The sequence below is a fragment of the Anomalospiza imberbis genome, chromosome 5, assembly GCF_031753505.1.
Source record: "Anomalospiza imberbis isolate Cuckoo-Finch-1a 21T00152 chromosome 5, ASM3175350v1, whole genome shotgun sequence".
NCBI classification, from domain to species: Eukaryota; Metazoa; Chordata; class Aves; order Passeriformes; family Viduidae; genus Anomalospiza; species Anomalospiza imberbis.
The window spans coordinates 33268239-33295569 of NC_089685.1; the positions used below are offsets into that span (position 1 = coordinate 33268239).

At 40.6% G+C, this 27331-nt stretch overlaps 2 protein-coding genes across 4 annotated transcripts; both read right to left on the bottom strand.

Annotated features, from left to right (window-relative positions):
• Window positions 1-13858: 13858 nt before the first annotated feature.
• Window positions 13859-17052, bottom strand: LLPH (LLP homolog, long-term synaptic facilitation factor). 2 transcript variants are annotated; one of them, XM_068190142.1, is made up of 3 exons: window positions 16974-17052; window positions 16408-16591; window positions 13859-14089 (listed from the first exon to the last, which is right to left on the bottom strand). In XM_068190142.1, the coding sequence occupies exons 2-3, from the start codon at window positions 16586-16588 to the stop codon at window positions 13926-13928; spliced, it is 345 nt and encodes a 114-aa protein (XP_068046243.1). In that variant the 5' UTR covers window positions 16589-16591; window positions 16974-17052; the 3' UTR covers window positions 13859-13925. The 2 variants fall into 2 exon arrangements, with proteins under 2 accessions (XP_068046243.1, XP_068046242.1); XM_068190141.1 differs by lacking the exon at window positions 16974-17052 and adding an exon at window positions 16677-16762.
• An 809-nt stretch (window positions 17053-17861) lies between these two features.
• Window positions 17862-24189, bottom strand: TMBIM4 (transmembrane BAX inhibitor motif containing 4). Of its 2 annotated transcripts, XM_068190139.1 has the most exons (7): window positions 23992-24189; window positions 22849-22957; window positions 21473-21578; window positions 20371-20404; window positions 19363-19480; window positions 18803-18848; window positions 17862-18124 (listed from the first exon to the last, which is right to left on the bottom strand). In XM_068190139.1, exons 1-7 carry the CDS (start codon window positions 24083-24085, stop codon window positions 17918-17920), a joined length of 714 nt encoding a protein of 237 aa, XP_068046240.1. In that variant the 5' UTR covers window positions 24086-24189; the 3' UTR covers window positions 17862-17917. The 2 variants fall into 2 exon arrangements, with proteins under 2 accessions (XP_068046240.1, XP_068046241.1); XM_068190140.1 differs by lacking the exon at window positions 18803-18848 and having other exon boundaries at window positions 17911-18124.
• Window positions 24190-27331: the final 3142 nt, after the last annotated feature.

Here is a 27331-nt window from a genome sequence, read left to right on the forward strand (position 1 = left end):
GTTGGCATGGTTGAGAAGGGTAAAACACTTCCAGGGCAATCTCAGACAGTTGTTTGCAGTCTCTTTCCATGAGGTTATAATCTATGGAGCTTTGCTGGCAAAGCAGCGCTTTCAGCACTTGCTAATCCATTTTCCTGCAAAATCTACCAGGTTAGATTAAATGGTTTAAATTGAATTAGCCCTGCTGCTGTTGCCTAAAGTAAATTAGGAACTGAGAGACCTAGAAATCAGCCTGCAGTCTTAGCCTCTGGCATGTCAGAATGCAATATCCAGCTGAATGGCCCATCTCAAATTGTCTCCTTTTCTGCTTAACACCACTGCTCTCCTTCACCTGGCCATTTCCAGAACTTTAGCGAGTATTCCAGATTTCAATGACCAGATTTCTTCTCCAGATTTGGAGAAGAATCAGGATACCAAAACCTGGAGGAAGGAGTGGTCATCTAGTTAAGACCTACAATGCTGCAGAAGATCTATATGCAAATTAGGGACATTTTCCAGTATAACAATAGCATCCTTCAGGCTGCTCAGGTCACACACAGCTAATTGGCATCTTGACTTCTCTCCAAGGCAACCAATTATTCTAAATGGAGAGAGGAAAGGGAGAAGAGAATTCACATCGTGGAGAAAATGAGAGGTACTGGTACAGAAAGAAGGGGCCTAGGGAGCCCTTCTGAGAAGGCTTCCTACAGGATTTTTGCTGAAGGCGTTTGCAGGTCAGGTTTGTGTTAGTCCCAGTTCAGCCACTAAAGCATTTGCTCCTCAGTTTAAACACATACTTGCATGTCTCACCAAATGAAGTCCCAAACATGCATAGCGTTAGTCACTATCCAAAATAAAGTGCATTTCCAAACATTACAGGATCAGGATGTAGGATGGTCTTGTGCTTGTGCTGAGGTACTTTGCTGAACCAGACAACAGAACAACTGCCATTAATAGCATCTGATAATGAGATACTGTGTAATGTGAAGCGGAAATTAAACATGAGAGGAACTGAAAAACTTACCTCTCTAAATAAGGAGTTTTGCTAGTAGTATTAAGGTAGATGCTTCCACCTAGTGACTTAGAGAAGTAGCTTATAGATTTTTTCTTTAGAGGGCTGGATGGCAGCTGCAGCAGAAAACGAAATTACAGAAAAACACAATTCACCATCCATAATTAAGAGACACAGCATCTGCAGTCAAGAAGAGACACAAAAACTTACCTTACAAAGCAGGTCTATACATTCAGGCATCAGCAATACCCAGGGCACCCCTTCCACAGACAGTGCTGGCCCAGTGCATGCACTCTGATTCACCTCTGGATAAACAGCCACCCCTCTGTATCTGGCTGTGCTGCTGATAATCCTGGCCTCTCCAAACCAACATATGGCAGAGCAGGAAGGACAACTCCCAGTGAGAGGGGGTGTTCCTGACATCCTTCCTATAGGGAGGTCACCAGAACGGTGATTCCATCAAAGGTGTTGCCAAACTTGTCCTTCATCTTTACAATTTGAAAGCTGTATTTTTTTTTTTTTTTTTGGTGCTCCTTAGTAGTGCAAAAGCATATGTGCTAGGTCTGGCCTGCTAGTTCATTTTAACATCAGCCTCAGAGCCCAGTAGTGTCATCCTTCTCCTCAAAACTATATTCCTTCTCTCAAACTCCTGAGAATTTATACACACCTGCACATCTGCAAAAGTCACTGATTTAAGCCCCTACAGCAACACTCAGCAAAACACATAAACACACACCAAAAAAAAAAAAAAAAAAAAAAAAAGAGAAGTATTAAGCTCAGTATTAAGCTTCAAGATCACAGACTTCAGTAGAGATCCATAAACTTTCAAGCCTAATGTTTCTTTTTATGGGGAGCAATAAGTGGTTTTGCAGAAGGCTCAAGTGTGTTGAATGGGCAGCTGTCTAAAATCAATCTCATCCACTTCAAGATGTATTCTGAATTCTGTTCCTCTCTGAAAGTGCCACATCCAGGCCTAACAGGAGATGTCTGCTCACAATCAATTCACAGAGAAGCTCTCTAGTGTGTTGGATGCTACTTACATCTTTCTGCCCAAAATCTCAATAGTTTTGTTTTCTCAGATACTGCCCCACAAATGAAACAGTTAACAAGGGTGATGCAAGGCACAAATTCTGCTTGCAAGGAGTTAAGTTCTTCCTTCCTGTCACCCTGGGGCTTGAGCCACGAGACTGTGGGTTCTATTGGTTGGGAAGGCAGTGTGGGAGGAAAAGAGGAAATTTGGGAGAAAGATATTGGGCATTGCTGTGCTAAAGGTCTAATCCATGTAACTCACCCAAAGCTTTCACTTTGTAGTGAGTGGACAGAAGCAGGTAGAGTAAAACAGATTAGTAAATGCAGAAATAGTAAAAAAAAAATTGAGTTAAATATTCCCTTGAGCTGTCCCTTATTTCCTCCCATGGTGGAAAATGTGGCTAAGGATAACCAGCTCTGATTAAAGTCTCTAAATAAAGAGAGTAAAGCTGGAGAGAATGCTGCTCTGATTTCCCAGCTGTGCTTAAGGATGCACTGTCTGCAATAGTTTTGGACATGATCAGAGATGCAATTATAGGCACTGAGTGAATGTGTGAACCCAACAGAGAAGAGCAGAAGAAGCTTTGGGGTCAGCTCATGGCTCTTTTTGCTTCACAGTTTTTAAGTTAGGAGTCCTGTTTCTGCACATTTCCTCCTCTGTGTTCCTGGTTTTCATTGAACCTCATTTTTCTTTGTCTCTGGGTTTACTCCCTGTGACATTAAGGAGTGACACGCAAGGCAGTAAGCTATCTACTGTGAGCAGTTAAGTACCAAAATTATCTTGAATCCCATCGTTTACCCTTTTGAAGCAACTATCTGTCTGTTTAGCTGACTCGGGACTTGAGTCAGCAAATGCACAGCATTGACAGCAGAACTCAAGGACCTCAGCTCCCCTGGGCAAGGAATCAGGAGACAGTGGCAAGAAAAACCACTTGAAAATTGTTAAAAAATAAAATAGCAGAAGATCAAAGTTAGGGGTGTGCCCAAAAGTATGACAATTCCTAAGAAAGATATTTACTCCATTTGGTAGATGCTGTGTAAACTGCATGTAGCTTCACTTCTCATGAAATCATGTAACAAACCTAATTCCCTTGTTAAAAGGTTTGGTGCTCTCCCATCATTTCAATGTGTCCCTATTTTCTTACTGTACAGCTGTGGCCATTGCAGTGTTAATGGTTTGCTAGTGTGTTCTCTCTCATTTATGCTTTACTGAATGGACATGTATATATTAATCTTTCTCTAGGTAATGAACTCTTGTAGCTAAGATATGGCTCTAGATCCAGCTGAGGTCAGAAAGGAGGAAAAGTACATTATCACCTGGCAACTTCTAGCTATTTCTAGCTATTTCTTGTAAAGGAATAGTTAACTGTACTCCAGTAATTGTCTAAAGGCATCTCAAAATGTAAAACATCCAAACATACGACCATCAAGCACAGGGAATTTGTCAAAAAGGTATGTCATTAAAACTCTGGCTGATAATTTTAATTACAGCAGGGAAACATATGAAACAACCTTCTTCTATCAACTGTGTAGGCAAACAAGGGCTTTGGTCATCACATCCTCATCACCTTTAGAGGTTATGACCTTTAATAATCATAACCCTCTCACCAGTTGCAAAACCAAGCAGAACTGCACTGTTCATCCAATTAAAAGTGCATCAAGCCATTGAGTCAATTCTTGAAGAAAACATAAGGCACTTCTTGAACCTCTTGTTCTAGATTTATACTGTACTCTAATTTTAACTACAGTCACTGAAATCTCTGTATTTTATTAAAGGAAAATATTTGGATTTAAAACATTTGAATATTTAAATGAATAATACCAAGTGAGTATACACACATACATGCACTCACACATATGTAGGCATACGTATGTTAAGGTTTCATTTTTTTTTCTATAATCTATAAAAGTATCATATAATTTATTTAAGTACAGAAGATCTATTTTCCTTTCCCTTCTTCTGACAGTTTCTCTCTCGCCCACATGGTTTATATGAATGATATTTAAAACAGAGCTGTTTTGATCTGATAGAGCCTCAGTGAATTTACTGCTGTTTCTGTACCACTGTAACTGAACCTGACAAGAACCAGAAGAACCCGCAGTTTTATTTTGGGCTTTATAGGTTTTTCCTCACTCCCTTTTCTCATGCCTGGATGGGGTCGGCAGCTAAAGGCGACCCGCACATTCTGCAACAACAGATAGCTGTTAGGCTGCAGGAACTGCAGGATGAGATAAATTGCTCCTTTGATCAAAACCAGGGTCAATTTGCCCTGGCTAATAATTAGTTTGTTAAGGGAGAAAAAAAGAAAAAAAAAAGAAAAAAAAAAGGAACAAAATGGAAAAAGTTAACTGAACAACAGTATTTTTTACTTTATAAAAAGAAATGCAGTATTTCCCTGCATGTAATTAATAGCTGTAGTGTTCACAAATAACATAAGATGCATTCAACCATCAGCCTTACTATTCTAAACACACTGCTGTATTTTCAAAGAATTTATAGGATTTTGAAAATGGATATGCATTTCCTCTTTGTTGAGACAAACATTTCTTTCTGGTCCTCTTCAGATTTTCTCCCCAACACTGCATATAAAAATGAAACTTGCCTAAGTGTTCTGGATGGTGCATAGGAAAGATAAATATTACTTAGATTTCATCCTACTATGGAGGAAAGGTATTCAAGCACTCACTCAATAATTAAAGTTTTATTTTTTGGTAAGCATTTGATAGCTACAATCAAATATAAAATTGCTTTTAATGGATGGTTTTATTTTGGATTTTGTCATAAGTGTTCTTACATAATAATAATACATTTTTGCTGATCTCAAATGTAATTCTATTGCAAAAACAATTGCTGTAGAATAAAAAAAAAAGGCTTATGTCATGTTCTTTTTGTCAAGTTTTAAAATACTTCAGCTTCCCTGAAGCACATGAATGAAACTTCAAGAAACTGCAGACCCAGTAATTCATAATAGAATCCAATACAAGCTCTTTTTTTTCCAGAATGTATCCACATTTATTAGCAATCACCAGATGGGATCCCAGTATAACCTCAGGGAAAAAAAATGAATGGCTTTCCCATCAAATCATATTTGGATATGATCCAGTCACTGTTAACATATCCAAATTCATTAGGAACCACTGAATCCAAAACCTGTTTAATGCAAAAAGATACTTGGGAAAGATAATTTTGGAAATTATTTAATTTCCTTCCACAGCAAAACAATCTCTAAAGAGGTCAGGGCAGACCAGAAGTTGAATTCACTGGTTTACACTTTTGTGTTAGTGAAGTTTCTGACAGAAATGATACTTCAAAATATAGAGTCTGTGAATGAAAGATAATGTAATAACTTAAAAAAAATTAAGTGTATTTAGAAGTTCAATTAACATTTGAAAAGATTTTGCGAAAACTTTTTTGTTCATTTTATTTTCAATGAAAGCTGAAATTTCAGATCTGTTTTTTTGTTAGGTTTTTTTTTCCCAAGCTTTAACCTTTCTTTCCCAACCAATGAGTGGCAAAATTCTCATTCACTAGAATTAGTAGGTTTAGTTACAACATAAATTTACTTTATTTGTATAAATTTATGCAAATTAAATATATTTCGAACTTACTTTTTTTTTTCCCCAAGTATGACTTTATTTATACAAATTAAGCAATGTTTATTTTCTGGCATTTTGAAAAATATTTTTCAGTTTTAAATATTATTCCATAAATTTGTTCAACTGTATCATTGTGTGTCTTTCTTAAATTTCTGTTTAGATAAAGAAACTTTGCTTTCTGTGTTTTTCTTACAGAGTGGATCTTATATTCCCAAAATATTTTTCCCTCTAATTTTATATTAATTTATTTTGTTTTACATTTACTCCTGAAATGCTTAAGATTATTTTTTTCTTAGCTTCAATTATAATTGCAGGAATGGATACATTTGTTGTAACAGTGTTTGTTGGTATAAAAACAAACCTTTTTTTTTAGCATTCCTAAAAATAAAAGCACTTTTTGTTTTGTGAATGCATAGAAAATAATTTTTGTAGTCTCAAAAATAAATGCTACCCTAACACAAACTGTTATCCTTTTTGGTGTGTCTGAGGTTACTTTTAGAATTTTATAAATCTAATTCATTTTTAACCATGTGAAACTGCTGGTTTAAATCATTGCACATCATTACATTTGGACAATGAAAACAACACAGGCATTTTTACTTGTCTCTGGTCAACTTCACTTCTGGATTTCCCTGACACAGGACCTTAGCTGAAATCACCACGTGGAGATTTTAAAATGCAAATAAAACAAGCAGATATAAAGCAACTCTCTTTCCACTGAGTTTCTGAAATTGTCATTAAAATGCTTCAGTTGATTGATAAGAGGCTTTTAAAGAGCCTTCCTTTTAAACACAAAACACTATATATCAGAAAAAGTAATGGATCCCTTTATACACTTCCCTGGAAAAATGACATGTTTAAGGGGAAAAAATAGATTGGGGAAGCATTTTCATGAAGTAGCATTTTCAGTATATTTTTAGAGAATAACTGCACTCAGTTATAAACATATCACCAGTAAAAACACCAGGTGGTTTTAGACATTTAAATGCCACTCCTTACTAGGACAGGGAATGTGACTGTATTTCCAGCAGCTTTTCAGACGGTTAGGAAAGCGTGGAGCCCAGGAGCACGGGGAATACCCGCGGCAAAGCGAGCCCCCAGGCTACGGCACTGCTCTGTGACACACGGCACGGCGCGCTTCCCCGCAACTACTGCATGCCCCGTGGGAAACGCAGCACGGCTCCTGAACGAAAGAATATGGCACAGGGTCTTGGCGCTGCGATTCCTCACAGGGCCCGTGAGCCCGGGCCGCTCCGGGGACACTCCCGGGCCGCTCCGGGGACAGCCCGGGGCCGCTCCGGGGACACTCCCGGGCCGCTCCGGGGACACCCCGGGGCCGCTCCGGGGACACTCCCGGGCCGCTCCGGGGACAGCCCGGGGCCGCTCCGGGGACACTCCCGGGCCGCTCCGGGGACAGCCCGGGGCCGCTCCGGGGACACTCCCGGGGCCGCTCCGGGGACACTCCCGGGCCGCTCCGGGGACAGCCCGGGGCCGCTCCGGGGACACTCCCGGGCCGCTCCGGGGACAGCCCGGGGCCGCTCCGGGGACACTCCCGGGCCGCTCCGGGGACAGCCCGGGGCTGGCGCCCTTTGCCGGGCGGCCGCGCTCCCCCGCCGCCGGCGCCGCCTGGCGGGCAGCGGCTGCCCCGGCAAAGGGCGGCTCCTGCCCGCCCAACAGGGTCGCGCCGGGATCGCTCCTGCAGGGAGGCGCTTCCGCCTTTCTCCCAGCCCCCACAGGTGGGGCCGGTTAGCCGTGCCACCGATACACCTAGGGGGAAACGGACTGAAGCCACCAACTCATGGCATCTGTGCCACTGCTGAATCTGAGTGAAGACATGACATGGTAGAAGTTGTTGCCATTGAGCACGATGACGGATAACCCAGTCTCATCACCAGTGAATTTGAGTGATGCTGTTGTGGACAGTGAAATGCTGAGACGGAAATACATTGTGTGACAGACTTTGCCCTTTGTCCTCCTCCCATCACTGTTACAGGGCAATCACCAGTTGTGGAAGTACAGATTCACTTACCAATGCTAAGGGTTTCTGTCAGGAGCTGGTTAAGGAGTTCAACAAAAAACTTTTCTTCCATGGGGGGAAGGAACCCAAAAAGTCTAAAACCCTACAATTTCTTCAAATTCCAATCTCTACAATTAGCAGGCGATGATATTTTGAAGTTTGATAGCATCTGTTAGGGACATGCATTGGCTGTAAACATCTTTCTGGTTGCCTGAGGAAACAGAAATGCAAATTTTGATTTTTGATTTTAAATTTTATAACAATATTTCTAAAATACTGGACACACAGAGGGTGTGTGTTTAGGGTGTGTGTATTTATTTTAAACAGCGAGCAAAATAACAAAAAAATCTACATGCAATCTTCTTCCCCAAGAGAAAAAGAGAAAGCCTGGTGCTTGACACTTTACCTATTTAAAAGTGATAGATAAAATCACAGGTGCGTATATATATACACTCTGTGTCCTACATTGAAGCAATAGTTCCTAAAGTTATTACATCAACAGACCAACCTGTAACCTCTCCCATGGATGATCTTACATCCTGGTCTTACACTCAAGGAATTAAATTTTTCTCTCTTCAACACAGTAGCAGCCAAGACATGGATGAGCAGTTCCAGCAACCACAAGTATATGGATCCCACTATGGCTGCATTTGCTCTAAAGTGTTGCCAATTTTTCTTTTTTTCCACAAGAATTCAGGCAGACTTAAAGACATTTAGGAGAGAAAAAACAATCAAAGTGTCTGAGGGCGCCCAGCTGTGCTTTGGATAGGTCACTTTGTAGCTCCACCATCAGCTTTGCACACAACCTGGTGCACTTCAGTTCCCAGCTTCTTCCTGTACATCCTCTAACAATACCACATTCCAAGGGGGTGCAACAAGTTTAGAAAAAGCAGTGTATCTTACCTTTCTTAGTTCTCACTAACAATTTAGTTTTAAATATCTTTTTGCACATATTAAGAGAACTAAAATTTTGCATTTGGGGTGAGGCTATTCAGTAGCAGCAGTGGTGATGAACTAAACCTGAGAGACTACTATCAAGGTGGTGGTGTCACTGAGCCCTTCGAAGCTTTCATATAAATGTTTTGTGTTCTGTTGCGAGACAAACGGCAGCTCTGATCTGCACCAAGTTCTGTCATATTTTGCAGAAGCAAGATGGACAGAAGCACAATTGGTAGATCAAAAAAGTTAGATTCAAACAAAGACATGAGAATCCACCAAAGCTAAATTTACAGGACATCTATTGTCAAAGTAATTTAAAGACTCACGGTAGCAAGCTGTACCATGGAATAGCTGTTGCACCTATACGTTATGAATTTGTCACCTTTCAAAAGAGAGATGATACGTTTCACATAAGATGAGTGTACGAATGGACCAGGTGGGCTGAGTCAGATACGCCAGACATCCTGAGACAACAAATGCATCTTTGCTTCCTGAAATACTATCCACAAACCCAACTTCTGGTTGAAAATATACTAGATAAGTTTACCAAACAAGAATGTAACTAACTTTCACAGCCTCATAATAGTTGACTATATTGAAAACAGAGGAAGTCAGTTTACTCTGAATATACAGGCACTTCATAAGCAGTCCTCATGCTGCCTTGCACAGGACCCTTGATACAGAACCCTCTTTTGCCACACCAGTTACTGTTCCTAACATTTCAGACCTTTTATATTGAATATGAGCATGAGAAAGATTAGAGACCTGAGGGAACAGTGTTTAAGTGACTGTGATGAGAGGAAACAGTGCAAATATCCCCTTTCCATTCTGCTTTTTCTTTTAAATTCTGTCATTATTGATTAGGTAGAGATAAGAAAAATGTAGTAGTGTAGGAAAAATAAAATGACAGTGAAAATGGTGGGCTTGTCACAACTGTGCAGTGTTTAGTAACAGAAGGAAGTTGTTAGCTCTTTTTCACTTTTAACTTGGAAAAAAATTCCAAATGTCTGTTTCTTCTGAAGTAGGAAATTGTGAGTTGGACAATGCAGCTGGAGAAGGGAAAGGAAAAAGCTGAGAAGAGCCTCTTCCTGCAGCAGTGAGCTCTCAGATGGCTCAGTCAGTCCTTGCCCTGAAACTTCACTCCTAGGCAAGTTAAAATTGATGGCAAAACCATGGCCTTAAGAGAGTGATGCATAGCTCTTGCTTCAGAGTCTCATCCTCCCCACAGATGCCACAGCTCAATTCAGACTCTGCTACCCTGAGCAGCAGATTGCTTTGCACCACTCAGATTTCTGCACACTACAGCTACAGTCTCATAATGTCTGACACCAGACATGTTCAGACTACAGATCAGATACCCAGCTTCCATCAAAAGCAGAACCCACACAACTGTTCAGGCAGCAGGAGGGAAAGGTAGAATAACAGAAGCAGACATACACTATAAAGCCTTTGTAAAGGACTCCTTTTGTTGTTTACGAAGTTGTGACCACTTATCAGGAGACCCTTTTGTACCAAGTGGCCATGACATTCTTCCTCCAGTACTAAGCAGCCCCAAACTATATTTAGCACCTTCTATAACCACAGTGTCAGCTTTAGGTAAGACTCCAATACTATGCCCTTCATTGAGAAAGACTTTCAAAACTCCCAATTCAATGCACTTGCTTGACCTGTCTCCAGAACTTCTCTCCCATCTTCACAACGCTGTACTGCACAGTGGCCTCACCAAGAGGCACTAATGCCACAGGAAGAGATGTGACTCATGAACCAGGACAGCCTGACACAGCCGTGCTTCACCAGCCTGGTCTTTCTTCCTGGTCTTGTACTGCCTCCTGCTGACGCTGCTTTTTGTACAGTAAGGCTGCAAGACAATCCAGCTGAAAAAAATGGGGAAAATAAGAATATTTTCAGTGTATCTTAGCTAACTGGTCCCCTAACCGAACTTGACTACACAGTGCAGACATGCCCCAGGGCAGGAATCAGTTACCAGAAAAGCCCAGGAACTGAACCATCAGCGCTGCCAGTTTTTTTAGGCATCTGAAATAATTCACTTTAAAAATCAAGTCCTACACACTAGGTCAAAAAGGGCAGATCTTGTCATCTTTCTAAAAAGTGCAAACAATCTCCAGACATTTAGCAATTTGCTAATGCAATTTTTACACTGCGTGAATACATGCACATCTAATGCACATAAACATTTCAATGAAATGACAGAATTTAGTTCTTTCAGTGCTGGCTTTTCTGCATGTAGTTCAAAAGTACCTGCATTATTTCCTCTGCCTTCTGTATGTAGGTCCAGGAAGTACAGTTACCACAGCACTTTGCAGGTAGGTGGCAGAAAGTTGCAACTAAGCAGTTTCATAACACAATTATAGAATTTTAAAAAATCCAACCACCACAACTTTGAAAGTGCCATTTAAGTTATACAATTATAGACTATATCAGTTTGTTTAATCAACTATAACCTTTTCTCCCTCAATCCCAACCTAAAGAACATTTTTTATGTAAAGATCAATGAATTATGATATTATTAGAATGCTGTTTAGAAGCATATCAGTTACTTCTTTGAAAATCCCTTTGTGGACTTTTAAAATATGTATTTCATTCAAAACCAATTATGTTTACATTCATTTCTATTGGAAGGAAACAAGGCTTTTTCCATCAACTCAAACAGAAACATGTTTCAGATTCAGCAGTATGAACCAAATACTCAAAGGCAACTACATAATTTGGAATTTCCATTCAAAAATTAGAGTTGGTCAAACCAAATTCCAAATATAAAATTACAATATCCACATGCAGTATATACTCAAATCCCAGAAAGAATAATATCCCTTCTGTATCCATGCATGACTCAACCTCTGGTTACATCCATGCTACAAGTTTAACCAGGTTCCTGCTGTCTGTCTACAAGCAAGCTTTTAAAGCCTGGATTACAGATCCCAAAACAGCTCTCAAAAATGCTTCCTGGCCCAGAGAGCTCCACCTTACCTGAGTGAGATATGACATTGTACACAATACACTGGTACTAGACTAAGAGCTATATTCCAATAAAGACCACGTTTATTCCTTCCTTATCCTCCATTTCACCTCAAAAATCAAACAGGATGTCTTAAAATATCTGTCGTTTAAGTGAACATGTTTGACTTTATCCTGGACACCATGAAGGAAATACCTCCCGCAGCCACTATTGTTATAGGAAGGAAGCAACTTCTAAATAAAACATCAGTGCAGCATCTGCTGTCTTTCACTTAAGATTCAAATTATTAATCTGGTGACAAAAGCAGTTGACTAATAAATCTATACAATAAAGCTCAGGGTTAGGTCATAAAAGCACAAATGAGCAAGACTACTCAGTTATAAAGGTAATTTTCTCTTATAGAGGAAGCAGCAGAGGCAGCAGTGAAACAGCTCTGGAGAGAGGACAGCGTAAGGCCAGCGCAGCAGTGGCAGGCTCACTGAAGATGAGGGAGATGATGGCTGTGCACCTAAAGAATAAACTGACTCTGAAGCTGTACATCTAAACAGGGGTACTTTGCCACTTTAATCATCTCCACTCAGGAAAAGCAGCCTGCTTTCCCATCGGGAGCTCCTTGAAAGTCATCTGATTTAGAAACAACATATCAAAAACAGCACTGTGCTTACACTATAGAAAAAAACAACTGTTTTTTCACACTTAAGCCTGAGAAGCTCCCCTCCTCAATTCCCCAAAGCATGTATTAAACAAAATAAAGCCTATGTTGTAACAATAGTAAATAAATACAATCTGACTGTTCATTGCATTCCATTCCTAAAGACATTCATAAACAGTTTCCTCCACATGAATCAATTTTAAAGTAGTCCTAATCTACATGCTAACATTTAGATAAATTTGATACCAAAATCTAGATCCATTTAGCTAGTAAGACCAAAAAAATTGACAGCGGCAGCTGTTTTTATCAGCTAGCAGGGCTTTTATCAACTTAATGGAAATATTTTTAAAGTACAAATTTATTAATAGCATATAATTTGGTAATATGTGATTTATATCTTACCAAGCCATTAACTGTCAATTTATGTGAAAATAGAAGACACATTGGTTTCTCCTTTAACGTCATCATAGTTTTTTATGTACCTTTCCCCTAATAATACTAACAAACACACAGTATTTTTCAAGAAAAACTTAATTTTCTATCACACTGAGCTCTTCTTACCAGATTTTAGCATACTACAACCTAGTGTAATTAAAAAATAGATCTTCTTTCATATGCCCAAGTTATAACAACGGATACAAATCACAATTTGTGTGTAATTACAGAACATGGATCTCATCTTGCATGAAGCTGGACAATTGTTATGCCCTGTATCCATGCCTGGTACTTGAAAAGGCAACATACTGCCAGGTTGGCACTGTAATTATTTCCATCCTTGAAACGAGAGACATTTTGAAAACACAAGCTTTCAGGGCAACTAACTCTTGCATCTGTCATCACATGTTCTTGCCAAGTAATATGCACCCAAATGCAGCTAATCACATAAATGCCATGTTACACAATCATGCAATATTTTATCCTATGCACACATTGTAAAGCAGGATAGCTAAGTACTATTTTAAAAGGCATAAGAGGCTACTGAAAATACATATGGAAAGCAAAATTCTCATTTACTTTACTAAAACTTGGAAAAGATTTTAAATAAGACTATTTTATCTCCATTCTGTGCATTTGCATTCTCTCATTTTAATAATAAAAGAATCGGTTGTATTTTCACTTATTTAGTTCCTACAATATTTCTGTTGCAGACAGCAACGAAATATTTTGTTCTCTTTGTGAACTTATGTCAGACTGACACTTTCTCATATTACTTGCAGAATTTTCATGAGGCCCTGATGTTCTTTCAGCATAAAAATTTTTGAGTTATATATAAAAATGTACTTTTGTTAATTATCAGATGTTAAAAGCAACACAAGTCAGTGCAACAAATTTTACAGAAAGATTTAAAGGATACAGCGTGTTTACAGAATCCTTTGGTTATATTTACTAAAAGACAAGTTACACTGATGAAGACCACAGTACAAAAACATTTGGTTTAATTACTTTTAGGATTTCCTTTACTGTTTTTGGTGTTCACAGTATAAAAGATGAAGACCCTCACCTCCCAAGAAAACAGATAACCACAGGCAATTAGTCTATTCAAAGGCACTCAGCTCTTTAAGTTTGGCAGCTATTTCTGTCATCATTTGCTGGCCAAATAATCTCTTCAAAAATTCATTCAGCACAATAAATTATACTCAGTGATGAAGCACAAAATCTCATCAACTTATGTGGAAAATTTATTTTGTTGAATAAAATATTCATGATTTTTACAAAACTGATTTTACCAAACGAGGCCTTTGGCCACTTTTGATTTTTTTTTCCCTTTAACACGCTGAGCCTTAAGCTTCTTTCTTTGCCTGGAATTCATCCATATTGGGTACTGTCCATGCTGGTCTAGAAGAGTTTTTTTGTTTCGTTTATTATCCAGCTCCATTTTGCAGTCATCTGAAAATTAAAGGTATTTTTAGTAAGTTAAGTATCTGAATCAGCTTCACAGAAGCTATTTTGTTACTAGATTCCCGCAAATGATAAAAATATACCTAGACACAACACTATTTGCACACAGAGAACTGAAGGGTTTATAAACTGAAAGCACTTTCCAAACCAATGCAACGGCAGCCCAGGGATTTCAGCAGTTGACAGTCAATGTGAAATATTTTTCCTAAAGGCCATGTCTGGGCAAGGCATCTTATTCTTTCATCTGCAATCTGTTCCAATCCTGTGTCTAAGAACATTGTATATTCCATCACAGAAACATGCATGAAGCCATAGGCTTACTGAAACACATGCACAATTACACATTTTAGGATGTAATGTTTAAGATCTGCTCTAAAAATTTATCCAAATGGAAGATGAAGACAAGTAAAAAGAATAGTAAGGAGAAAAGGTGAAATACAATGACAGTAGGAAGTATCAGCCAGTGATGCCACACTTACCTCAAGGAGTGAGCATGACATCAGGTCTAACACATTTACAGGCAGAAAGAGAGGATTTATCTCTAGGATGCAGAAGACTGCCAATGATGTGGTCAGTCCCAAGAACAGCATCCCCGGCTGCCTAACACCGCAGAATATCATGTCTCGGTGACGTAACGAAGTGCAAGAGGAACACCCACCTTGCTAAGTACTGACTATAAGTGTGCTCTGTAATTTTATCCCAACCTTGTTCCCAAATCATATGTGTGCAACTCAAGCCTTTACCACAAGTTTTATAGAGAGGAAAAAAAAGACTTGTAAGTTTGTGCTTGTCTGGTGTTGGGAGACAAAGCTCATGAGGAAAAGGCCAACATGCTGCTTCAGTAGTTGAGGCTGATAGTCTACAGGAATCTGCACCAGAGATGTGCTTATGGAGCCCTAAATTGGGGGGCTTGCAAATACTTGAAATCAGCAGAGAATCAGCACGGGGGTCTGGTGGCAGAACCAAAAGCCTATCCAGTATGGCAGACCTTACATTATTTTCTTAAGAAGCTGAAAAAGAAAATCACAGTGTGCTTTTAACAACACTTTAAGGTAACACAGTAAGATGTCTGTAATATATACACCTATATACTTCCTTTGGCTGGAAAATTATTTATCTGTCTGCAGGAAGTACATATTATGGGTGAAGTTTTTATCTATTTCAGTTCTTGTAACACTTGGTGATGTGAACTCCTTTGTATTCACAGTTAGCCCCGAAATGTCCTCTCAAAAAAGACACTGTTATTTACCAAAACTTATAACTGTTTTGTGAAATATATATTTTCTTAGGTATTTCTGAGGCTGCTATCTCTCTGCAAAGCCATGTGAAACTGGCCACCTGTAGAGAAGTGGCCAGCAGAGTTGGAAGGAGGTGCAGGAATGACAGCCATGCATTTACTTCAGAAACTAGGTTTAAGGCAATGATTTCTCCTTCAACTTCAGCATCAGGAGTCTGACAACATTTCAAAACATTTTGGAAATTCAATTCTATCTATAACTTAAAGAGTAACATGTGGTTTGTGGGACAAATCTGAACCATGGATAAAATTACAGATTATACTTGAAGCTAACCTTAGTTGGACAAGTATTTTTTATATACCATTCTATTTCCATTTACAGTATCAGAACATCTTAAGTGGCACAAATTGGAGAATCAAAATAAGACTATGATTTAGTTTGGATGTCAGTTTTGGAAAGAGGAGGTGTCTTTCTGACTCCCATCTAGTATGCAGCTATTTAAAACCTTTGTTTACTCTTCCTGGGTTACTTCCTTCACAGTTTACATTCGATTCCAGAAACAAGGAGGAAGATGGCATTATCTGGAGACACCTAACACCACCCACTCCTGCACCATGTGCAATGCAACACTAATTAGTATTCAGAAACTGGGCCCATACTACTCCTACCCCAACTTCCGTGTGTTTAGTAGCCTCCTCAAATTAGGACAGTTTGGCAGCAAACATAATGCTGAGATTGGAACAACTGCTAAGTGGTGAATCCGCATTCCCCTGATGTCGTCAGAGATACCTCTCTACAAAATACATCGCACACTTCACATACTAAAACCAAACGTTAACAACCTTGTTCCGCAAGTGACCGGATGCAATATGGATGGCAGTGTTGCGAAATGACCAGACTCACTGCTTTAGCTTTAAAACACAGCCTTTCCTACTTACTGTCCTCCGCCTGCAACAACCATACGGCGGATCCTGGCGGTGAAAGTCACAGGACCAGGACAACACCGCAGGACATCCCGCACCTGGGTGGGTGACCGCAGCAGGGAAAACCAGCCAGAGCCCCACTCACCTCTCTGCTCCAGGACTTTCTCGGGGGGCAGCACGGTCGCCACCTCCTTGACCTCCTCCATGATGACATCTGCTTTGGTTCCCAGGATCTTCTTCAGCCTCTCCAGCTCCTTGGGCGCGTTCTTCTTCCTCTTCTCCGCCCGCATCTTCCTCCTCCACTTGCTCCTCAGGCTCTTCGCCATGTCCTGCGGGGAGCGGAGCGGGAGCGGCTGAGGGGGGCCGCGCGCACTCGGGGGCCGCGCGCACGCGAGGGGTCCCCGCCCCGCTCACCTGCCGCGCGCGAGGCCGCCACACACGCTGGCGCGAGGCCGCGCTGCCCGCCCGCGCATGCGCAAACCGAGGCGCCCGGCCTCCCGCGGGGGAAGATGGGCTCTACCGTAATTCTCCGAGAGAGCGCGCGGCCGGCTTCCTGCGTCGCGCCAGGGGAGGCATGAAAGGACAAACATGTGTTCCATCACAACGTAAAAAGCAAGGATTTATTCTTAGCTCCCGCCCTGCTGTTCTGAATGAAATCCTAAAGCAAAGGGAGAGATTACCACGCTCGCTCAAACCCATTCGCAGTGGTACCTGGCCAGCCTCACGGAAAGCGCGCCCGGTCCCAGCGCGGGGCAGGCAGGACGCGCACCTTTCCCAAGTACCGCATTCCTCGTCTCTCAGTAACAATCCCTTACTGAATAGGAAGGAAGCCTTTCAAAATCGATTTTACGCTCCCTGCTCCTCCAGCATCTCCACAGCGTGGGAAGCAGCCACAGCCACAGAACCTCTACCCTGCCAGCACCGACCCATCTGCAGCGCTCATTCTCAGCATCCTGAAATTCTCCAGTCTCAGTTCCAAGAACAGACCGAATGCTTTCCGATTTTTACTGATATACAGTGAGTTTTATTATACATAAGTTGATAAAATGCCATAATCAATCTTCAAATGATTTTTCAGAACAATGAAAGATAGGCAATAATACTAAAATGAAGAATATTCCCTTTAATTCTTTTAACACCTTCACAGCTTCCATAGCAACAGCCCTTAACTAGGACAGAATATCTGTCAGAGACAGCATTTCATTTTACCGAACAAAAAACAAAAAAACCCCAAAAAAATACACAAAACAAAACAAAAAATTTATCTTAGTAAAACATTGCACAACAGTAAACTCATGCTACCCTTACGTGGTACATAAACAAACGATCAATCCCAAAGGAAACATTTTCAGCAGCTACAGAACAGCAGGGAAGCTTACTCTGAAACAAACAGGAGTTGGCAAAAATTTAATCATTAATTACATTGCAAATTAAGTGATTAAAAAAGTGACTGCAATGATGACAGCATGTTAACTACATAATATACATGGAGAAGAACTATAGCTATGTAAAAAGCCATTTTTCCCCCTAAGGAGGGACCAATATTCATGGAATGCAAACATAATAAAGATTCAGTCTTTAGAAGGCAGAACTACTGAGTTTGCAGATCATCCATAAACTTAACTTTAATTGTGCTGTAGCCAAACCACTTTTGACTATTTTTTATTAAATGCCTCCAGAAAACGCAGCAGGTGTAAGAACAGATTTATGATGTCCAAGTAGAGATTGATTGCAGCCAGTATGTACTCTTCAGGGGACAACTTGTGCATCAGCAAATGAGTGTCATAAATAATAAATCCACAGAACAGAAGAGCTCCAGCAGCAGCAAACACCAACTCTATCGTCTCACTATAGAAAAACAGCTGAAGGCAGATAAAATATGAAAAAGATACTTGTGAATTTCATTTAAAAATATTAAAATCCCTGCATAATGATACGCTACATTTAAAACACAGTCTTTCTAGTGTTATGTACACAAAACCACAGTATTATGGTGATATTTCAATGCTCTTATTCCATACACTCTCCAGTCACACAATCTCTGACTGAGCAGAAGTGCCTCCACTTAAGAGGGAGGAAGCTCTGGTCTTCAGAATACTAACAGCAGAACAACTAGAAAACCAAAATACAATTAAATCTCTAATCTGCTTCACATTCTCTTCATCAAGTAGTGGATCTCAATTGGCAAATTTTGTCAATCAACCCAAATACCCCTTTTATGTTGGCAAGAACAGCAGCCAACAAAAATCTAAACTGAAAATGTGTGGTTCAAAGATCACCCACCACATGATGTAGAACAGCATGATCTAGAACAGTAATGGATCTGGTTAGGAATTTTCTTGAATTAAGCTATATTGGCTGATCCAAACCTTTCAGTTATACTAGAAGTTAGTAAAAGGTCTGAGCGACCAGATCTTAGTGGAAGGTGTCCCTGCTCATGGCATGGAGGCTGGAACTAGATGATCTTTAAGGTTCCTCCCAACCCATACCATTCTGTGATTCTGTGAGTATCTTTTAACTGTGAACACGAAGTATCTTACCCTCAAGAAACTTGAGAAGATTAAAATCCACAAACAAGCGAAGAGGCTGAAAGAAAATAAATTACACTGTGACTAACAATATACTTTCTTTTAGACTTAACTTAAAATATCCTCCTTTCTTCTAAAACCTTTTCACAATATATTTGGCAAGTAAATGTCTGGAATTTTTAGATGCCAACTGGTCTCAGATGTTCACTCAGATGCTCATTTAGATGTTAACTGATCTCAGCAGTAAAAGTTTTGCAAAGCTGTCAAAAGTTATGTTCTAACTTTAATTTTTTTGAAGATTTGACACATCTGCCTTCTCTCTCAGTGAAAAATCCAGGTAAACTAGTTTTCTAATTGTTTTAAGATTCTTTACCACTGAAAAGAATTTACCAAGGATCAGAACTGTGTAAAATGAATAATTTAAAATAAATAACCCTCACCATTTCCTTGAAGCAGGTTCTATTGCCCTGTATTCCTTATTATACCTGCAAAGCTTGCTTTAAGAAATAAAAAAAACCAAAGCCTTAGCAGCAACAAAAATGTTTTAAAAAATCATCAATATGGCAACATACCCTGCTCCAAATTTGCTGAAGTCTCTCTTTGACTGCAAGGTATATGCAGTCAATCCAAGAAATACAGCAGTAGTAAGAATAAAGGCTTGCAAGACGATGGAGACATCATAGAAACTCACTATAAACAGAAAAAGTAATCTGTCAAGTAAAGAACTCTACACTATGTATTTGCTGAGTTATCTTTTGAGGAAACAGAAATTTAAACTTAACTGTGAACAAAATTAAGTAAATTATGCCTGAACTTGTCTTTGCATTTCAAATTCATGATCATAGGACTCAGGGATCTTGTACTAGCTAAGTTTGTCAGTTACTTTATATCTGAAGCTTCTTAAAAGGAAATAACAGGTCTTGCCTAGTCAGAATTATGAAAATGCTAACAAAACAAAAGATTTTAAGCACAGATAACAGAGATATTAAGGAAAAACACTATATTAATTTTTCACGATACTGAAACAAGGGGAAAAATAGCAGAAACATGTGCAACTTTTTTCTTCCCTCCTTCCTCCTTTATCTTTCCTTTCCCAAATCAGGATGTCATAAGCCACGATGAAGAGGTTTCATCTTATGCTGTAAGGTAATGTTCAAGGTGATGCCATGATGTGACTGCACACTGCCTCATTTCAACCCTGACCATGAAGCACAGAATTCTCCAAACTCAGATTCCCTTTGAGGAAATTGAGGGGACAGGTAGGACTATTTCAACTTGAAGATCAGCTCGGCTGAGAGCTGAACATTATGAAAGAGAACATTTTTAGCTATACTGAAAGAATGGGTTCCCCAACTCATTTCTCACTTCAAGTTTATACAGTTTCATTTCTGAATCAGAATTCAGTTTTCTTACTTGATTTCCTGGTTTTGCTAAACTCCTATCACTGTCATTGAAATATTTAAATGGGATTCATTATCATTTAGTCACATCTAGAAAACCCTAATGGCAAATAGTACAATATAATGGATTAATTTTCCAAATTCTTTATGGAATCAAACAATAGGATGGCTACTATTTACCTGTAATGGCAACTGTCAGTGCTTCCAGTAGTGTCTACAAAAAGCAAACCCAAAAATATAGAATGATAAGAAAAAATATCAAACCATTAAACATTAGGTCTCCTGTTAAATCTTTGTGTATGAAAACATGATTAATTTTCAACAAGAGAACGGCAATCACACTTTCTTACTGGGCTGGAAGTTGTGTTACATAAAAAAGAGTACAATACAAAATGAAAATGAGTGAGAGACAGTCCCTATAAAAAACATCACTTACATTTTCTATTGTAAGTGCACAGCATTTATATGACACTTCTTACAAACTATTCAAGGGACTATAAAAGTAATATATTTGTAATATCTTGTTGGACAGCTGTCTAACATAGTGTCTGCATCAGTTTCCTTTCCACTCTTATCCTTTAAACAATCTGTTCACTTACACAGCAAATTTATCTTTCTGTTTTACCACAAATACAACTTAGGCAACTCTTAAAACATCAGATTTTAATTGAGCTACTGTGACTTCTTTTCAGAAGACCGATTTGCTACATAACCCAAAATATCCAAGAGCAACTGTTAGCCTGGATCTACATATTCACAACATCAGGCAGAAGACTGAAATTTGAAGACAGCTCTGGCTGATCTGCCTGTGCTGGAAACATGTTGGGAATTTAGCATCAAAAAGACAGCAGCAGGAGGAATAAATAATATGGCTGGTTTGGGTCTCTGCTGGAGGCCATCCATTAAACAATTCAGATAACAGGATTACTTCCTCCTTTCCTACTGAGCAGTTCCATACAAAAAATCCCTGACATCAACACAAGAATGAGAGCAGATAGATTTCTACACACACACACAAACCCTTGCTCGAACTGGTTCCAAGTTCTAACATTCTTTCTAAAAAGATGCTGAAAGAAACCTGAAGTGCCTGCTATCTGGGAACAACCTGTGGACAGAATCTCCAAAAAGTAACTCAGACCTTCATAAATATATAGGATGTCTTTCAAGGAATACAAGAAAAACAAATTACATACCTCTAGTTTCAAGGAATTAATTACAATGCAAGATATTCTAGGGACTATTACAGTAACTTAATTAATTAATAATTTAACTAAACACTTACAAATCCAAACAGCAGGTATAAATTAACAGGGTGCTGGTGTCTGTAGAGGGTCAGTGCCACGATTACAGCCAGAGATCCAAACCCAGAAATTAAAAGCAAGGCAGGCCTGTAAAATTCCATATTAAAAACAAAAAGCAATAAAAATTAAATACCTGTAAAACTATAGAACAATTTATATAAAACTAAATTTTTAAGTGGTCATCTAGGAAAAGATATCCAAAGTAAATGTATTGCAAGTTTACAATAAAATTGTTCTAAAACATACTACTACAGATAATCAGTTAAAAATAGTACAGTCACAAGTAAAGGCAGCTTTTTCATACTAAAGCTGAAGATTGCCCAGGAATCCATTACCTGGGAGTGAACACATACAAAGAAGAAAATCCATCCATACAAACTAGGAGTATTAAAGTATATGTACTGTTTTGCCTGTTCTGAAGTCCATATTCAGAGAGCTATTTTTCAAAAGCACCTGAATGCAACAAACATGGGCACTAACTGCACCAAAGAAAATCAGTACTGACCAGTAAGTATTGCTAAATCATTCAAGTAGCCCTCCAAGGAAAAACAAGACCAACAGGAAACACAAAATCACAACAGTTCTAAGTGAGCAGGACAATTTTAAATTATCAGATTTAAGCAGAAAACTGTAGTTCTACAACCACTGTTGTATACGCTGTAGGTTATACAGAAACTGAAACTTTCATGCAGTGTTTAATCCTCCTTTTTCATTTGGGCTTTAAAGTGAAAGTGAAAGTCCAAAAGTGCACTTGGAGGAAAACAGAAACTAGACTCAGTGCTCTCCTCCTTTCCCAGCTGTTCTTTTCCCTGGCCTATTAACCACAGTTTGTATTTTGAGACTTATTTTATCATGAAAATCTGCGAGGTAAAAAGAAGCATGCCCACAGGAATTTAAGCAGACTAATTCTTTTAGAGGAATGGGGAGAGGTTAAGGAGAAAAAGAAGATGGGAGAGGGAGGAAGGGGAATGAGACACGATTCTGCTTTTTGGAACAGGCACCTATCAACAACAGCATTCTAAAGAGATTCTAAAGGTATTTAGACAGTAAACCAAGAAATGTTAGTAACTGAGATGTTCTGCAACTTATGTAAAAGTTTGCATAGCATAAATATTGAAATAAGCACTATTAATTAAGCATTGACTGAAATAACATCACAACAAAAAATAATTGTTTTCATAGAAAACCAAGAAGAAAAATGTCACAGAAAAAAGTTACTCCCTAATCAAGTTAAAATATCTATTACAGCAATGAAACACAGGTTATAAAAATGATTAGGAAGATTGAAGTGTAGCAACAAGTTACATAATTTATACCTAACACATGCTAAACAGCTGCATTTCACCTTAGAATTTACCTCTCATGAACAAATGCCTGCACTCCAGTAGAGTATAGGAAAATTGCAGATGTGACTGTGGTCAATAGAACTTGAACAGAAAGAATGCTGTAGACCTTTCGCAGGAACGCTGGAATAAGAAAAATAAAAATGAAACCACTTTTGACTTACAAAGTTCAACAGTAAATCAGATACAAGTTTTCATTTTCATAAGGAACCATTATAATGTCATAGTGAAAAAGCACAGAAAAAGTTGTAAAAAGCCATTTTACTTAATCTGACACAGTATTACAGCAAAATTACATTTATTCCTGGATATCCTAATTTAACTATTAACAATTATGACAAAAGAAATATAAAAAACACTTGCAAGGAATTTAATTTAGACTAGTTTAAGATGTATGTACACCCACTCTCACTATACTAACAGCATACCTTCTCCATCGTGTTACTGGTGCCTAATGGACCTAACTGACAGGATTAACATTGAAGGCATGCCAAATGCTTCGGTGGAAGAAACAAAAGCTTTAACACCTCACAGAAGAAACTGAAATCCTTCAGTCTCATGGTTAAACTTCTGTAATTACGGCCACTAATTACAGTACTTATGAATCACAGAGTGAATACGTTGGGAAAGACCTGTGAGAGCACCGAGTCCAACCTAGGGCCGAAGAGCGCCGTGTCAGACAGACCATGGCACCCACTGCCACGTCCCGGCTTTCCTTCAACACCTCCGGGGAGCTGCGTCTCTGCAGGGACTGCGCATCTCACGTGTCATGTCTGGACTTCAGCACTGAACAAAATCAAGTCTGAATCTACACAGGGTACCGGGTACACGGGGTAACTCCTCTCAGAAGACCCACCCCCTTCACGGTTAAACGACAAAGCCTTCGCCGGCCGCGGCCCCGCACCCTTGATGCCTAACCCGGACTAAAAATCGCCCTGGCTCCGCGCTCACAACCTTTAGCCAGGTTAAAGCACTGCGCGGAGCCCCACTGCAGCTCAAGGCCAGAGGTGACCCGGGTACCACAGAAGCTCCTGTCGGGAGCGCAGGGCGCGGCGTCCCCTCACCGCCCCGCAGCGGGGGCAACGGTGACCTCTCCGCCAGTGCCTGGGGGGCTGAGGCGAGGCCGTGCGGCTCTCCCACTCGTCCACAGTCCTCACCCATGCGGATGTGGACGCTGGCCGAGGCCACGTTGCTGCCATAGTTGAAGTCATCCTCGATGGAGCTCCGCGGGTAGCGCTGCTCCGCCGCCATGGCCGCCGCCCGCCGCCGCTTCCGGGGGGCGCGGCCGCGCTGCGCGGCGCCGGGCAGGGCGCCCCGCCGAGCGGCCGAGCGCGTCGAGCGCGGGCGCCGCCTTGGCTGCGAGCGCTGCGTGCTGCCCGTGCGTCACTGAGCTCGGAAGGGCCTGGGGAGGAACTTCCAGGGACTGGGAAAACCCAGCCCTTGGGGTGGCGTTCAGCTCAGCTTCGCTCCGCCTGCGCTCCGGACGGTGCTGCGGCCGGCAGCGGCGGTGCGCAGCTGCAGACTCGTGCTGCATTCAGTGGTGCCTGATGGCGGCGGCGTCGGGGCTGATGCTCCCGTCCGCGTGTGTCCCACGGGAATAAGCTTCACTTCACCTTTAACGCAAAGCAGAATTTTACCTCGGCGTTATCCAGTTTCGTGTCCTGTCCTTCAAACTCAGTGTAATTGTACAGAAAGCAAAGATGCCCGGCGTTTCTCAGGCGTCACAAAGCACTTGGTGCAGTCGGACTTGATTGTAACTCACATTGAGCAATCACAAAAGCTAGGATTTGGGAATGTGGATGGGGGGAGCGCAGCAGGTTATTCTTTTAGCTGGTGTGTATTAACTAAAGTGTGCCGAGAAACTGAAGCGACAGACACTTTAGAAATATCTGTATTAGATTTGACTAGAAGTGCTTTTGAAAATTGGAAAATAGTGGCCTGAACTGTATTTAGCTTCTCAAGGGAGAAGCAAATCAATTCTATGAATTCGTGATGAAATAATCTTGAGCAGCTTTTCTACCGAGGTGACTTAAGATACTACATTTCACTTGCAGAGACAAGAATTATGTGCATGACTTTATATTCTGGGAAGTATTTATTATTTTCTTACCATCATTTTACATTTTTTCGTTGCTACAGAGTAGGATCTTTCCATTTAAATCCTGAATTTGGAGCTTTACACGTTGTTCGCACTGCTGCGTGATAACTGTTTTGAAACAGTTGTGCTGTGTGCTTTCTTGCATCTGCCTCTGCAGAAGAACAACACTGATGTTCTCCCAGAAGAAGTATTTGGAGTTCTGGTAAAGCATCTGGTGTTGCCTTCTCCAAATTCATGCAGTGCTGTTTTCTTTAAAATACCTATTAGAGGCGTTCTGTGTGAGAAACGGAAAATTCCAGAGCATTGCCGCAGAGTTGACTCCTGCAAATAGTTTGAGGCTTGAGCTGATTGAAGGACAGATATAATAGTAGCCTTCAAATATTCTTTATAAGGCTGTCACAGTCCTCCAGCTGTGGAGAAAGTGTCACATAAGAGGTAGCATGGCTTCAGCTGCACTGGGGAATATTCAGGGTGAAAACTCGAGTACTTTTAATTTTAATAGTAATCGGGGTAAAGCTGTGGAATAGTTAGCCTGGGGCTTAGGCACAGGCTGGGAGATAGGAGATGGTGGGAAGCAGGCATGTGGGCCTTTGCACTCACACAGCCACCTCCTGTGTGGCAGATGTTGGTCTGATGGAAGCCACCAAGAATCAGTAATCAGCTTATTTGGCAAGGCAAGAGACAAAGCAGCAAAATTGCCCAGTGACACCACCGAGAAGCACAATCTGCCAAAGTTGCTGCAGATGGGAATGGAAAATTATTTACATCTGCAATGCTGATAAAGGCTGCAATTTTCATGTCAAAAGACAACATCATTCTTGTCTTAAGGTCTTTCTTGTTACTTGCAGGCCGATACAGAATGTAGTTCTTTGGTGTGACTGTACTGAATGAACATTTAAATGACACTGAGTCTGCCTGAGTGCTTTCAATGTCTTAGCAATTTTCCATTCCTCACTTGGGAAAGTATACCTTGTAAAATGCTAAATATGCCTTATAAAAAGGAAAGTGTGTTTTACATTGCCTTTCTTTTCTGTATTTGATGTTTTCATAAACATACCTCCATCACACTATTTTTATTTGAAACCACGGCAGTCCCACAGTGACTCGCTCAGGGCTGGCTAGACGCTCGCACTCCGCGTGCCTGCGTGCAGGGGTGAAAGAGCTTTCTGTTCTCCCAGGTTCTGCTCTGGGCTCCGCTATGGGGAGAGGAAGCTTGCTGTCACTGGAGGCCTGGGTAAGGACCATGAACTCCTCTGTGCCTTTTGTCTGCGTTATGCATAATCGGTGGCTTTGCTGGAAAAAGTCCATCTGTTGCTCAGAGGTACTTGGGAAAGGTACTTGGAGCGTTGCCAGGATTCTGCTTCTTTCCAGCGGTTTGTTTTTAAATCATTGTGCCAGAGGCCTTTCGTTTGCTTTGAGCAGTGTTCCCAGAGTGACCCCTCTCAGCATGGCTTTGATATACATCTGTGTATCTTCACATCATCATGGCTGTTGTTGAGGCAGGAGTAAATGGTCTTCTCTTCCCAGACTGCCAAGTCCATGACCTCTGTGTGGCTCCATACAAATGCGTAAGGCACAACTGTTGTAGTATTGCTGGAGTGTGGTTCCAGGAGTACAGGGTCACACATGGGGCCCTGTGGCTGCCTGCCAGCCTTTCCACAAGGAGGTAACATCCAGGCAATTTTTGCTCAGGACAGCACAGCACACATGGATACAAAGCAATGTGGGAAAACAGAGGAGAGAAGTTAGATTATGTAGGTGCATCCACATGGCCATTAACCATTAATTTATTCCCAGGTGAGCTTTGGTCTCTCAGTTTCAAAATAGCTGGTTAAGTTAAAGGAATCATTTAATTGTGTGATCCTGAGGAACCCTAATTTGAAGAAACGTGAGTTGTAGCAGCTTTCCAGTATCTAAGGGGGTGCCTACAGGAGAGCCAGAGATGTACTTTTTTGACAAGGCCATGTAGTGATAGGGGTGACGGCTTTGAAATGAAAGAGAGTAGTTTTAAATTAGATATTAAAAAAAAATTCTTTACTGTGTGGGTGGTGAGGTACTGGAACAGCTTGCCCAGAGAAGCTGTGGATGCCTCACCCCTGGAAATGTTCAAGGCCAGGTTGGATGGGGCTCTGAGCAACCTGGTCTAGCGGGTGGCATTGCTGCCCATGGCAGGGGGATTGGAACTAGATGATCTTTAAGGTCCCTTCCATCCCAAACCATTTCATTATTCCATCGAGTTACTGTGAAATTATCCTCAGACTCAAAATTACAAGGTTTTCCAAGGGAAGTGGAGACAATCACATAATTGTAAAGTTATTCCAAATTATATTTCAATGTGTACAATATGTAGGTGCAAAACCATCATGATGTTCTTACAGGGCAGGAAAATAACAAGGAAA

Bases quoted from the DNA above. Each gene is read 5' to 3' on its own strand.
- LLPH (XM_068190142.1), bottom strand. From the start codon at position 16,588: ATGGCGAAGAGCCTGAGGAGCAAGTGGAGGAGGAAGATGCGGGCGGAG. The intron at 14,090-16,407 runs GTGAGTGGGGCT...TTTAATTTTCAG, and splicing joins GAAAGTCCTGGAGCAGAGAG to ATGACTGCAAAATGGAGCTG.
- TMBIM4 (XM_068190139.1), bottom strand. From the start codon at position 24,085: ATGGCGGCGGAGCAGCGCTACCCGCGGAGCTCCATCGAGGATGACTTC. The intron at 22,958-23,991 runs GTGAGGACTGTG...TTCTTATTCCAG, and splicing joins CAGCGTCCACATCCGCATGG to CGTTCCTGCGAAAGGTCTAC. The intron at 19,481-20,370 runs GTAAATAGTAGC...TTCTGTTTATAG, and splicing joins ACTGACAGTTGCCATTACAG to TGAGTTTCTATGATGTCTCC.